At 34.7% G+C, this 15167-nt stretch overlaps 2 protein-coding genes across 2 annotated transcripts in view; both read left to right on the forward strand.

Moving 5' to 3' along the window:
* The first annotated feature begins 6503 nt into the window (after nt 1-6503).
* LOC116018827 (stigma-specific STIG1-like protein 1) lies at nt 6504-7073 on the forward strand. Its single transcript, XM_031258831.1, has one exon. The coding sequence runs from the start codon at nt 6504-6506 to the stop codon at nt 6942-6944; it is 441 nt and encodes a 146-aa protein (XP_031114691.1). The 3' UTR covers nt 6945-7073.
* A 2783-nt stretch (nt 7074-9856) lies between these two features.
* The window catches only part of LOC116021268 (1,4-alpha-glucan-branching enzyme 3, chloroplastic/amyloplastic), an 8651-nt gene continuing 3340 nt past the window's right edge, over nt 9857-15167 (forward strand). The window contains exons 1-12 of the mRNA XM_031261893.1: nt 9857-10277; nt 10415-10486; nt 10791-10855; nt 11346-12032; nt 12173-12345; nt 12718-12807; nt 12954-13029; nt 13748-13855; nt 13934-14024; nt 14096-14197; nt 14534-14636; nt 14956-15093. Coding sequence (XP_031117753.1) covers nt 9955-10277; nt 10415-10486; nt 10791-10855; nt 11346-12032; nt 12173-12345; nt 12718-12807; nt 12954-13029; nt 13748-13855; nt 13934-14024; nt 14096-14197; nt 14534-14636; nt 14956-15093 — 2028 coding nt within the window. The 5' untranslated portion in view covers nt 9857-9954. The remainder of the gene's footprint in view (nt 10278-10414; nt 10487-10790; nt 10856-11345; nt 12033-12172; nt 12346-12717; nt 12808-12953; nt 13030-13747; nt 13856-13933; nt 14025-14095; nt 14198-14533; nt 14637-14955; nt 15094-15167) is intronic.

Consider the following 15167-nt stretch of genomic DNA (forward strand, 5'->3'; position numbering starts at 1 on the left):
ATTAGGAAAAGTATCAATTAATTAAAATATGATATATAGTACTAAAAAAATAAAAATATGACAAAAAATTTATATTAGAAAATTGATTAGCTAGTATCAATCCTGCTAATTTTTCCTAATACTATATTTGTAATTATCGTTATAAACATGTTTAATTGAAAAATTTAATTAGGAACTTATATTAAGCATTTTGGATTATTATTATATTATTATTAATATTAAGAAAATTATATTAGAAAAATTATATTCAGAAATTATATTAAGAATTCTAAATTATTTATTTATTTATTATTATTATTATTATTATTATTATTATTATTATTATTATGATCTTAACAGCAGCAGTATTATATCAATGTATAAAATTTATATTATTATTATTCATGCAATAGATCCACTTCATTATACCAAGAGGATTACTATTTTTATACTATCCCAAAATCATAATAATATGCAAGCGTATAAGATAAACTTTTCAAACGAAACACAACTAAGGGATAGAAATAGCAAGTAATTTTAATACAACATATTTATAACAACAACCAAACCAAATTTAAAAAGAAAATACATAGAAACTTCTCCATAAAAAATTACTTTTAGAAATAGAAAAATATGTAATTTTACCATCGCATAATTGTAACAACAATTGAATTGAACCTTTGCACGCCATTTGCTCCTCATCCATTGCCCTTTCTGATCTAATTGTTGATACTGCTGGTAAAAGCACTCAACAATCTTCATCAGTTCTTCTGCGCCTAAAATCCCAATATGTAATTCAAGGCCTTGAACCACGTTTGCCTTTTTCCCATCCACTCTCTCGTAGTCAACAAAATCTTTCTTCCGCTTCACTTGCGAGGAAGAATATGGTATGCTCTTTCTCCTCTTCCTCCGCTAACCCCTATCATTTACCCTAGATGACATCGGTGAATGTTTGCGATTTACCGGTGCGGGTGACTACGCATAAAAAATCATCTTTTTCAACCGATTCAAGTAGGTCGGTGCAATTCTTGGTGCATGCACCACCGTAGCTTTCTCAGAAGAGTTAGATGAGGCTTCGTTATCGCTAGGAAACAGTATATCATCACCAAATTGAATTACAAAAAATTTCAAAACAATTGTTAACACGAAATCATAAACTAAACAATGAAAGTAAGAACAATAAAGCATAACCATGAATCTAAAGAAAGAAATCAAAAGATTTTCACTTACTCTTGAGTCTTGAGCTTGTCCATCAGAGTTGTGATCGGAAACCTACAAAACGAACGCCAACTTTGCCGAGTTCAGAAGTTGTGAGGGAGCAATCTCTCATGCTCGGAACTTATATGAAAGAAATTGGCGTCAATTTAAACCTATCGGAATAAAATTAGGAAGAATGCTACTGGAGGTTTTAATTTTCTTGGGATTATGGCAATAAATTTTATGGAAATATATAAATGGTTAATTAATAAAATAGCCATATATATATATTTGATTTTACTAAAATAATTCTCGTGGTATTATGGAATAAAATTAGGAAGAATGTTATTGGAATAGAGGTTTTAATTTTCTTGGGATTATGGCAATAAATTTTATGGAAATATATATAGTTAATTAACAAAATAACCATATATTTATTTGGCTTTACTAAAATAATTCTCGTGGGATTATGGCATATAATTTTACTAAATTAATTCTTAATTTGATTTTACTAAAATACCATGTTCAGAGGTGAAATTCATACAACTATATATATCTTTAAAAAAAAGTAATTTATTTCAATCTTAAATCACATATATAATTATGTTATGTTATTAAAAAATTATTAATGTACTTGATGAAGAATACATCTTGAAATTATATATTAAATTTTATTTGATTGAAATAACTTAATCGAAATTACAAATATATCACCAAATATATCACATATTCATTCTATTTATACTATTACATATATTACAAATATATCACCAAATATATCACACCAATTATATCATACCAATTATATCATCAATTATTCAATCACCAACATTTAACCATAATAAATTAATAATTAATAGATTAAGAAATAAATTAATAAATAAATAAATAAAATAATAGATTTTACCAAAATGCCACTAACTTTGGGCGGGAAACTTTAGAAGGAGGATAATGTTATTATATATAGATAGATTAATTTAATTACATAACAGATTAACAGTACTCTTTAATATATGTAAGAACAATGTTATAAACCATTCCTATATACTCTAAAAATTTTCTCCTCTTGATGTGGCATCATCTCATTTATAGTTAATTTATTTTTTAATAAGTCGTAGGTAAATTAATTCATTAGCACTCAATTAATAAAAATCGCATCATGTGAAAAAAGTTTAAATTTACATATGTAAATGCATAATTTTGTTAAATATAAATGTATCATGTTAAGTAATTAAAATGTTATTGTAAGTTCGTGAATTGTCAATAACTAAAATTAAAGTTCAAATTTCATAAATTAAGTGTTTGGCATGTAATCGTAATTATGCTATCATTTTAATAAATATTTGGTTGGGAATTAACAAAAGAGGAAAGAGAAGGAGTTTTTTTTTTTTTTTGAAGGCTAACGAGATTAATTCATTAAAGCACAAAGCGAAACGATACAACAAGATACGATAGAATGGTAAACCATTCCCTTACAATCTGACATAGAAACAATTTTCCTAGCTATGCTACGGAGAACTTGGTTCGCAGATTGTTCAGCAAATTGAAAGCTGATAATGACCTGACCAAATATAAGTATGATTAACTTTGATTGACTGGTCTTGCACTTCATCTGGATCTTCATATCAACTCTCATGCACATTGACAATATTCCATTATGACAAAGCAATTCCGGTGTTGCGTAAAGTTTGACCGGTTCATTAGATGAAGACCTCCCAACCGAGTAAAGAGGCATTTCTTCATTGTTATCTTCGTCGTCCAGGATGAGGGTAACATTTGTTGTGACCATAGTAATCGATTCACGCTTGTCAAAAACAAAACTCGTTAAAACACGAGAGGGAATAACTCGTTAACACACGAGAGGGAAAACTTGTCAAAAATAAACAAGATAACTACACAATATTATTTAGAAAGACAAAAGCATAAAAATGATAAAAGGTAGGATGGATAAATCCAAAATATGTTAGTGGCTCAATAATCACGGATTCCAAGCTACTAACACAAACCCCAACAATATATATATATATATATTATTTTATTGAAAGAAAGCTGGAACGGTGGAAGAGGAGGCCAAGGGGAGGTTCGTTGCCGGCGGTGGGTTGGCAGAGGCGGTGGGAGGCGAAGGAGAAGGGAAAATGGAGGATGGCGTGCAGCTGCGGTGGCCGGCAGACGGCGGGTGGACGGCTGGACGGGGAGAAGAAGAGAAGGAGGAAATGGTGGCAGTGGTGAGGGAAGGAGAGAAGAGGAAGAGCAGGTGCCGCCTCCGCTAACCCGCTAAGCAAGCGGAGGCGGCGACCGCCGGAAAAAATGGAAGAAGACCGGAAAGTTAGAGAGAATGGAGAGGAAAATTTTTAGAGAGAGAAGGAGCCTTTTTTTTAGGAGTTTGTCGAGTCAAAATCATCATGTTAAAGGCCGCAAGGATGGCAGATGCATTCCAACCTACCAAACCACTCCATCTATTGTGTATGATAGTGCTAAATACGGCAATACGGAAATTAAAGCGGGTAAATACGATCTCTTATTATTACAAAAGGATCGAAGCCCAAGTTATAATATGAAAGGGCTCGGCGGGTCGACAGTGGGCTTTCCTACTGTCCGAGCTCACTTCAAGGCTTAGTATAGAATCTAGCCGAAAAGATCCCTCTCTCTCCTCATTAATGCGGTATTTATAAGAGGGGAAAGTTGCGATCTCCGGGGCTCCGGCATGGCGAGCACGTGGTGGCCCCGATACAACCACTGTCGACCAATCGAGGTTACGACCGATCTGGGGCGGTCGGACCCAACTCCGGTCGGGCCGAGTGGCCAATCTACCGACCGTGAGAGTACTATCTGAGTATCCGACCAGCGCAAGTGAGTATTAACACTATCAGTGTATTAAGGTGTTACTGCTTATATTTGTTCTGACTTTCGCGGGCTAGCATCTTTACAAACTTGCCACGATCGACCTCAGGCTATATTGCCCCCAACGAGCCTGGTGCGCCCCATGGTGTGCACGACAGCGGCCCACATGTATTGAAGGTGTACATGTGCATGGATGGGTAGTGAAGATATGTTGATGCAAATGTAGGGATGACATGGACATGTGGGTAGTGGTCATGAAGAGTGAAGCATCTCCGTCCACTTGGCAAGACATGGGGAGCTCTTGAACGCAATAAAAGGGGTGCCTTGCCTCATTTAAGACATCATGGTCTAATCAAGACAAGCGCCCTGGTCCAGTGGTTTGTTGTCTATTGTTTCAACCCACCCACGAATGGTCGATTCCCATTAGCTACACTATTGTTGTTAGTACTTCATAGTTCGTTCTTTGAGGCTACAACTTATATTATTTATTTATTATTTGAGCCGCCGTTTTGGGTTAGTATCTCGAACTTTATATGCATACAGTTTGGGCCTAGCGCTTCAGGTAATAAAGTTACTAATTTCCTACCATCCATTATGTACTTTTATACCCGATTTAGAATGGACTTAGTCCCGACAAAACCATCAACTACTAACATTGTGTATATTTGATCAAACAAACAAATTAATTATTCTATTAAAAGCACCATTTATATAAGTTAAGAACGACATCATTTAAGATGCATGTTGCAATGGAACTGAGTTTGTACTGATATACATATCTGTTGTGAAATTAATAGGTGTGTGAATTATATAACATCGACTATAGTTTCATAGGCAGTTGAACTATAACGGCTTGTTTGGTTAGAGGGAATTTGAATTACACTTACACCTAGTTTTCACATAATTCCGTAGGCAATTAAAATCGTTTGTTTGGTTGGAATAAATTGCAATTTCATTATTTTCACGAAATTAGAATTTCACATTCGCATGCCCCCCTAAAATTTCAATTCCTCATTGGATGGAAAGAAAAAAAGAAAAAAAAGAAGAGGACATTGGAACAACATTACCATTCTCTTTTATAACATAAAAAAAAAAAAAAAAGAAGAAAAAGATACCATTAAGACACAACTACTCTTTTATGATATTTATTCAATGTAAGCATTTAAAAAGCTTAACATTTTATTATGCAAACGGAAAATAACTTCCTCCAACAAAAGAAAAATTAATTTTTTTTTTAAAATATCCTATATTTTCCATTGACTACACTATTATTTTTTATTGATTTCCATTTTCCTCACCTAGACAAATACTGAAAACTCGAAAAAATAATTTACAAAAATTATATTTTGAGTTTTCAAATGCACCCGGCCTTAAGGTAGTACGAAATTGTCTCAATTATAACATAAGCAACCAGATATTTGAAGTAAAATGTAATATTGAATTTTTTTTTTTTGTAATTGTATAATTTTTAGAAAATTAAATATGGAAAAAAATTTAAAAACTTAGAAAAATGAAATGAACGTACCTATAAATTATTATGCTTTATAATTGAGAGGTTAAAATTGTAAAGTTTTATTTATTTAATTAAAATGATAAATTAATCGCCCCTATTGACCTTTCTTGCCATATTTCCCACATTAGTTTAATTATCCTCCTAATTAGTCTACAATTTGCGGACAATTAACAAATTAAACAGCGTATAGTATGACGAAAGAAATTGAAAGAGGAACGCATTGACTATGCAATCTCAAGCAAACCACAGGTCAGCAGCCAACAAGATCTAATACGCCGACACGTGGCATTTATTTGTCAATACTCATCATCAGCTTTCTCCAATTAACACTTCATTGAGGATTGATTACGCTTTAATCATTTATTAGACTTCATTCACTCGTGGTTAACTTATAAGTGTCGAAACTTTTTAATTACACTGTTACATTTTCATAAATTAAACAATAATTACCAAAACTTTGTGGTATAATGGCATTGCACTTTCATATGAGAGATTGTGGGTTCAAGCTTCAAATAGAGAGGGGGACTAATCTCCGTGATTTTTCCATACAGAGAAGGGGACTAATCTCTATTCTTCTGCGACACTCACGTCAATCATTATGTTAAAAATTTGCTATTATTAATAAATTAATGTAAAACTTTTGTAGGAGGTTTTTATTTATTTAATCTTTTGTTCACTTGCTTTGCTTCACCAAACAGCCTTTGTTATGCATGTATTTTGAGTACATTAATTAAACTCAAATGAGAATTATACCACAATCTATCTTTGCAGTTATATTATATTCACCGCAAGCTGGCCGCTGCTAGCTTTCTCCTGGCCTAAACCCATATATAAAATGCTTCAAATCCTCAGCCCATCAGATTCATACACACCTCAATATAATCATCATTCCATCTCTTATATCTATAAACAAAGAATCACAACCGTCTCCTTAATTTCCGGCCACCTTCATTGAGCAAAAATGAAGGTGATGATGATGATCAAACTGTTCGTAACCGCCATTGCCATCGCCGTGGCGGTAACCATCGCCATTTCGACGACAAAAAACATCGACAACAGTAACGCCGCCGTGGTCCAAGGGGACACGGCGGCGGCGGCGGTTGTGCCGTCGAGAAGAGTGAGCCGTTTCCTGGCGGAGGAGAAGAATCCGAGAGCGGCGGACCACTGCAAGAACGACGACGAGATCTGCTACGCGCTGGAAGGGAAGAACTCTACTTGCTGCAACAACAAATGCATGGACTTGGGCTACGACAAACACAACTGCGGCGCGTGCAAGAACAAATGCAAGTTCACCACCACTTGCTGCCGAGGCGAGTGCGTGAATCTGTCCTACGATAAGCGCCACTGCGGCGCTTGTAATAGCCCCTGCAAGAATGGCCGCTACTGCTTTTACGGCTTGTGCGATTACGCCTGATGGTCGATACGATAAAGGTGGTCCAACATTATTCATACTTACGCTGTTCAATATATAATTATAAGGTTGGTGATACATATATAATTAATTATATTGTTCAATCAATAAATTTGAAGCTCCCAAGCTCGAGTTATCATGTCGTAACAATACCTATAGTAACAAGCGTTGTTCTATAATCCCAAATGGATTGATATTTATTCATTCCAAGTGTAATAATAATATTGCAACAATACTAAATAGTACATTATATTGTATCATTTATTTGTAAAGATCTGTATTGATTTGCTCTGTTGCTCAATATGTTGATAGAAATTTGCACGAGTAATATCACACGTACTCTCACATCCTACCCTGCTTACATGCATTGTCACCTTTTGATTCATTTAAAGAAAATGTAGGCCTTTGTTTTAAGGCAAAAACTTGTGTGAGACCGTCTCACCATGAGACGAGTCGGGTCGGGTCTGTCAATATATAAATGTGATACTTATACTTGTAAATGTCATACTTATATGCTCAAATGTAATACTAATCAGGAATACAATTCTTGTTACTTATAAAAGTAAATGTAATACTTTTAAGGGCAAATACAATATTTTTATATTTCGATTTAAAGTATTACATTTTTCTTCAAAAGTATTATATTTGCCCTTATAAGTGAGGGGCACTTGTCAACATTACTTATTATGAAAAATGTATTACTTTTTCTCTTATAAATAACAAAAATTGTATTCCTAATTAGTATTACATTTGAGCATATAAGTATGACATTTGCACATATAAGTCTGACATTTGCATGTTGCTTCGACCCGACCCGACCCGTCTCACGAATAAGGATCCGAGAGACGGTTTCACACAAGTGTGACCCTTGTTTTAATTACTTTCTTTTCATCTTCTTCGAATAAAATCATGACACGTGGTGAGAGTTTTACTTTATTGGAGTGCATATATCATTTTTCAACTTGCACAGGTGCTAATCGATGTATGATGAGACATTAATGATTTGTATATATATATACATGCATGTGCGTATGTATATGTATTGATGGCATATATGCATTATGCATGCGTAGAATTTAACTAACAAATTAAATTAAAAAGTTGAAGATGATTAGGCCGGCAGTTTAATTTGGTAAGCAAAGGTAGTAACGTGGTTCAAGAAAAATCACATGCTATTTTCTAGGGACCCGCCGAAGGAATAGCTAGCACATAGTATATATAACATGCACGCACGTACGTATAGTACCTAGCTTCATGCTTAATTACCACCTATGCATGCACCAAAATCTAGGTGGTGGTGAGTTAGTGACCCAAGGAATGATCATTAGAGTGGTGTATAATTTTTATATAAGAAAATTAATTACAAGGTTAATTTTTATAAATACTCTTTTTTTTTTTATACAAACTTGTTAATTATGCGATCTATTACATAATATAATGAATGGATGAATGCATATACTCAAATACGGAGTAATAGGTTATGGATTAAGTTTTTCGTTATCTAAAAAACTCTAGGTGGCGGGCAACAATCGCAATGAATTAATGAATAACATAAAAAAGTCAAATTAGTCATTTAAATTTAATAAATAGTGCAATTAAGTCCTAATATTACTTTTCCTCAAAAAAAAAAAAAAGTCCTAATATTACCATTTAGATGATCATCAATAATTTGGTATTGACTAATGTTACGGGCATAGAGTCCGGCGCAACACACAATTAGCACCTGTGTGGCGTTTCGGGACCCTCATAACTCGCGGACCAACTTTACCGACCTACGTGTCAAATCAAATTGATTTCGCCCTGCCTAGCTTCTGACCAGTTGTGCTCTTCGAATCGCATAGGTCTCTTTTATAGTCAAGTCCAATACTAACGTCAAGTTCCTTAAACTGAACCGGGTCGCATGACTCAACCAAGCCTTATCGTCTAAGACAAAACAACTCTTAACGCTATTGACACCCCTTTACCCAATTGGCAAGCTAACCAATTGGCCTATTCATTCACTGGTTCTTAAAATGGTCACGGAAAACAATCCGTGACAGAAAATCAACATATGACGTTCCGATATTTATATAAATCTTATTACTTATATATAGATCGTACATATATAATATGTTACTTTAAAATTAATTTAAAACAACCACTGAACACTAGCCATCACGATTTATATTTTAAAAATTGTGCACATAAAATTTATGTAAGCATTAAATAGTCATATGTTAATTTAGGGTGTGTTTGGTAACCTATAAAATGACTTCCGGAAAATATTTTCCGAGTTTTCTGTGTTTGGAAACGTCCGGAAAATGTGGTCAACGGAAAATGTTTTCTGTTGACCAAGGAAAATCAGTTCATTTTTCCGGAAAATGACTTACGGGATTTTTTTCCGTAAGTCATTTTACGGAATCGCCAGAATAGTTGTTTCGCATGTTTTCGACCAAAACCAAGTCATATCACCCATGACCATAGACCAAGGAGGTAGGGAAACCGCCGAAAATCTTTGCTACATTTTTTTTTAATTTTTATTTTATTTTTATAAATTCAATGTTTTATTAAATACCATTATTTTAATAACTATTATAATTTTTTATATTTTAAATAAAACAATTATAATTTTTAATTATACAATTCTATCCATTTTCCAAAAAATGAACCAAACACAAAAAAACAATTTTCCATAATACATCCAAACACTGAAAATAAAACTGTTTTCTGAAAAATGACTCATTTTTCAGAAAACAGTTTTCAGAAGTCATTTTCCTGCTTTCCAAACGGACCCTTAGTCCACACCACAGTAATGGTGATGGTTAAATAGACAATGTTAAGATGTAATTACACGATTTTACGAATTTAAAATATTTAATTAAAAGTTTTTCAACTAAAAAAAAGAAAGAAAAACATTCGAAAGAAGGCGGCGAAGTGAGTCGGCTTTCCAGCAAATGTACCCGCCTGCCTCTTATCAGAAACGCATTGTTACAGTTCCATAGCTCACTCTAGAGCTTACACTTCACATCTAACTATGCAATCAATCACAAACGCCGCTCCAATTCATCTCTCAAACAATGCTATCTTCAACTCCACATTCCAGAGAAGCAACAGCAAAACTCATCCCCAATTTGTACTGATTCAAAGCCATGGCAGAATCCTTAATCGAGTTGCCCTTCGCACTAGGGGAAAGTGGAGGTGCTCTGCAGCCGAGCAGCCTCAGCCACAAGGGCAGAAACAACGGCCACCGAAGCAGAAAAGGAACCCGTCCGACGACGAAAACGGAATTGACCCGGTTGGGTTCCTCTCCAAATACGGCATTACCAACAAAGGTTTTGCTCAGTTTTTACGTGAAAGGTTGTTTTTGCACTGTTAAAGTTCGATATCTTTGTTGTACTGTCTTTGGTGTCCGGGAGCTTTAATTGAGTGTGTGTGTGTAATTACTTTCATTGCTTTTGATTCCCTTATTGTTGTTTGTAATGAACCGTGCTCAGGCATAAATTACTGAAGGACTTGAAGGACGAGATTTTTAATCGTCACCTCAATCTCAAGGAGATGGCTTCCGGGTCAGTTTAAACTTTAAAGGGGGTTTATGTTGGGTTTTGTGCATGTATATTAGACACTTCAATGCATTGTGTGTGCTTGTTAAGCATGTTTTCGTTCTTTTGTTTGATTGTGTAGTTGGGTTTGGATATAACTGTGAGTCTTTATTCTTAAACTCTATATTTATTTCTGGAAATAACAAATTTGCTCAGGGAAATAGCACAGAGCCACAGGGATTATTTGTCAAATTGTCTGTTGAAAGTGTGTGTGTGTGTGTGTGTTTTTTTCCTGGTAAAATGTTAACGATTCTTGACATCCTATTTCCAGATTTGATATGATGGCTATGCACCGGAATCCGCAGCATCGAGTGGATTTCTTGGAGTGGGCTCCAGGTTAAAAATAACTCTTAGAATTAAGTATTCTTCATGTTCACGGTTGACTAGGATGGAAGCTTTAATAAATTTAAGAGAAGGACCTTGTTCCTTTTTACAAGAAGTTCTTATTCAAATGCAACTTATTCACCATCTCACAAGCTGGCATTATGAAATTTGCTTACCCTGGATTTGTGTTCTACTCAGTGTTCATAGTGTTCAGAACAGCCATTTAGAAAATATTATGTGTCTTTGGTTCTTTTGTTCTAATTTGCATGATTCTTTAAATGGACTAGCTGGTGTTCCCTTCAACAGATTATTCACAAATATAAAGAAGGATAAATATTTTTTCATGACATTTTGGTTCTTGAATTAGTAGATCATGAAATGGTTTGGGTATTCCCTCCCATTAAAAAGAATTTGGTTTGTCAATACTTTTAGCATTGCATTCTATGGAATGAATATATCATTTTTTGCTGGTCATATGGAATGCTGATTATTTCCATTTTAGGTGCTCGCTATTGTGCTATTGTTGGCGATTTTAATGGATGGTCACCAACTGAAAATTGTGCTAGAGAGGGTCATTTTGGCCATGATGATTATGGATATTGGCTTATTATACTTGATGATAAATTACGTCCTGGAGAAGAAGCCGACACACTCTTTTTTCAACAGTACAATTATGTGGATGACTATGATAAAGGTGATAGTGTTACTGCAGAAGAGATGTTCAAAAAAGCAAATGATGAATATTGGGAACCCGGTGAAGACCACTACAGTAAATCACGTCTTGAGATTGCAGCTAAGTTGTTTGAGCAAATATTTGGGCCAAATGGACCTCAAACAGAAGAAGAACTTGAGGAAATTAGACCTGATCCTGATCCAGAGAAAAGATATAAAGCTTGGCAAGAGCAACATAAGAATGATCCTCCCAGCAATTTACCACCTCTTGATGTAATTGACAGTGGAAAAAAAGAGTATGATATTTTCAATATTGTGAGTGATCCAGTAAGTCGAGAAAAATTTCGTGCAAAGAGTCCTCCTATTGCTTATTGGCTGGAGAGTCGGAAAGGAAGGAAAGCATGGTTGAAGAAATATACTCCTGGAATACCACATGGAAGCAAATATAGGGTGTACTTTAACACTCCAGATGGGCCTTTGGAACGGGTTCCTGCCTGGGCTACTTATGTGGCTGTAGGTAACATATTTCTACCTGTTGTTACTTGCATATTACACATTTTAGATTGTTTTTGGTTTTAGTGGACGTTTGTGCCCCTTTTTGTTCCTATCAATTCAATTCTGAAGCTTCAGTTAACAGCAATAATCTTTGATATGCAGATGCAGTTGGGAACCAGGCTTTTGCTGTCCATTGGGAACCGCCTCCTGAGTCTGAATACAAGTGGAAACATAAGCTTCCACCCAAACCAAAATCTTTGCGTATTTATGAATGTCATGTTGGGATAGCTGGTCAGGAACAAAAAATTTCATCGTTCAGTGATTTCATCAACAAGGTGACACTTGTAATTTTGCAGTGTTTTCTCTGGGAAATTTATCTAGATTTTTATTAACTACTCCGTATTTGTTTAACCTGCTCAATAAATTTAGCTCTTTATTTCAACTTTAGAAACTTCAGATTCATTTTCATTCAACAAAAAGTTCATTTACCAGGAAAAAAAAATGATACTTTTTTCCTGGCAGAAGTATTCTACTATTCTCCATCTTAATAACAGGTCCCCCCCCCCACCCCCACCCCCACCCCCACATCATCCACCCCTTCTTTACAATGTATTTTATTTTATCAAGTGTGCAATATAACTTTGTCTTTCTCTAACTTCTTGATGAAGTGAGCAGATGCCGAAGTAATTTTTTGGTTGTAATTCTAGGTCCTTCCACATGTAAAAGAAGCTGGATACAATGCAATTCAGTTCATTGGAGTAGTTGAGCACAAAGATTATTTTACTGTTGGATATAGAGTATGTCACTCCTCGGACCTCACCCCTTTTATTCTACATGGTTTCTGAATTTGGAGTATTATTATTTTTTCTCCTGATAAATCATTAGGAAGTGACACCGGGTATGGTGTCTAATTTTATTATTTCACCTTTATCATAATGAGCAGGTGACAAATTTTTTTGCTGTTAGTAGCCGTTTTGGCACTCCAGAGGATTTCAAACACTTGGTTGATGAAGCACATGGTAAGACTTGAACTGCTAAACAATTATTTCTTGTTTCTGTTGCCAATTACATAGCTTTGATAGTTTGATTCCCTAATGGATCATCTAAAGATTGACATGTCTGGTATGATAGTGTGGCTCATAGCAAGATGAACTGTCTTCCTGAATTTGTTATGATGCATGGAAATTATTCCATTGGTAAAAAAAATTGCATTTAAATCATTATTGCTTGTTTGGCTCCTATCTTCCAAGTCATCTCATTGGAAATGCATAGTTGATCACTTGATTGATGGTAGGGTCTGTATGTCATGGAGAATTCATCTTAAATATATCTTTATTTATTTGCTCACCGGTTGGTTATCTCCTTTCCACTTGGGCCTCTTGAAACATCTGTACTGGAGTATGACCAGTAGACAGTTATGAGTTATTGAATATGTTTTCAGCACTTAACTTCCTAGATTGGACCCATCATCTAAGTGTGTGTCAGGAAAAAGATACAGATAAGAGAAACCAAAATTTAGCTAGTAGAGCTCATATTCTGCTTTGAGCTCTTCTAAATACTCACATTAAACTTTACCTCACTGTTATGCCCTCTCAGGATGACAATGAAACACAGAGTATTAGGTCGTATTGCAAAAGCTATTTAATGATAACATAGTGACCAAACACTTGCTCTTTTAGTTTCTTTTTCATATTTCTTATTATATGGGTTTGTTTCTTATTGCTATGCTTTTAATAGGATTAGGACTGCTGGTTTTCTTGGACATTGTCCATTCCTATGCAGCAGCAGATGAAATGGTTGGATTATCACGGTTTGATGGAACAAATGACTGCTTTTTCCATACTGGTATACACTTCAGTTGCTTTATAAGATTGCCCAGTATTTTTGGATGCTAAGTTCATTTTTTTCCTCCTGGATTAATAGGTAAACGAGGGCATCATAAATTTTGGGGTACGAGAATGTTCAAATATGGAGATCATGATGTTCTGCACTTCCTTCTTTCAAATTTGAATTGGTAAATATTTGTGCTTTGGGTGCTGTTTGATGCTTGATTGCTTGTGGAAATAATGTAATGATGTTTTGCAGGTGGGTGGAGGAGTATCATGTTGATGGTTTCCATTTTCATTCACTTCCATCAATGTTGTATACACACAATGGATTTGCATCATTTACTGGTGACCTAGAGGAGTAAGACTTCCAAAATCAACCAAAAATGCTACTCTCAGACTTTTGTTATGTAACTGCAGTTCATACAAGTAAAATGTTTTCCTAAATGAATTCCTTGTTTAAATCTAAAGTCATGCCAAACCTTTTTCATAAAGGACACTGCTTAAAAATTTATTCAGTGTATATAAGACTTAATCCAAATTCAAATTGTTAACTTTTTCCATTTGATGAATTGATGGAACCAAAAACTAAACCAGAACACTTTCAAAATTTTAAAACCTTGTACTGTTTTACTTTTTCCTTTGTTTCAACTTATATCTTTTCCCCCTTTTCCGGGGTGGTTAATTATTTATGCAGGTACTGTAACCAATATGTAGACAAGGATGCCTTGTTGTACCTCATATTGGCTAATGAGATCTTGCATGCACTTCATCCAAGTATAATCACAATAGCAGAGGATGTAAGTAATCTTTAGCCTTTCTGTGAATACTTAATGTCTTAATCTATCTTTTCTGGGTTGAGATTAATGTTTAACCGTCAAAATTAATGTTTTTGAATATTTAACCGTCAAAATTAATGTTTTTTTCACCGTGAGGACTAATTTTGCTACAACGCTGACAATTTATGGACCAAAGCTGGTGCCACATATAATTGAGGGATTGAATTGACTAATTTACCCACAATTGGGGGTCCAAAAGTGCCACCCCCCACCCACCCCCCTCCCGCACTCTTTTTGGTGTGGTTTAATCTTACTCATTATGATGACTTTACTTGCTCAGGCAACACTTTATCCAGGACTATGTGAACCAACTTCTCAAGGTGGACTGGGGTTTGATTATTTTGTTAACCTTTCTGCCACAGAGATGTGGTTATCACTATTTGAGAAAAAGCCTGATCATCAATGGAAAATGAGTGAGGTTGGTTGGGTTTTTTTTTTTTTTTTTTTTTTTTTTTTTTTTTTTTTTTTTTTTTTTTTTTTTTTTTTTTTTTT

This window comes from Ipomoea triloba, chromosome 5 (genome assembly GCF_003576645.1).
Source record: "Ipomoea triloba cultivar NCNSP0323 chromosome 5, ASM357664v1".
In the NCBI taxonomy this organism is placed as follows: Eukaryota; Viridiplantae; Streptophyta; class Magnoliopsida; order Solanales; family Convolvulaceae; genus Ipomoea; species Ipomoea triloba.

Excerpts from the sequence above, each read along its gene's own strand:
- LOC116018827 (XM_031258831.1), top strand. The coding sequence starts at position 6,504 with ATGATGATCAAACTGTTCGTAACCGCCATTGCCATCGCCGTGGCGGTA.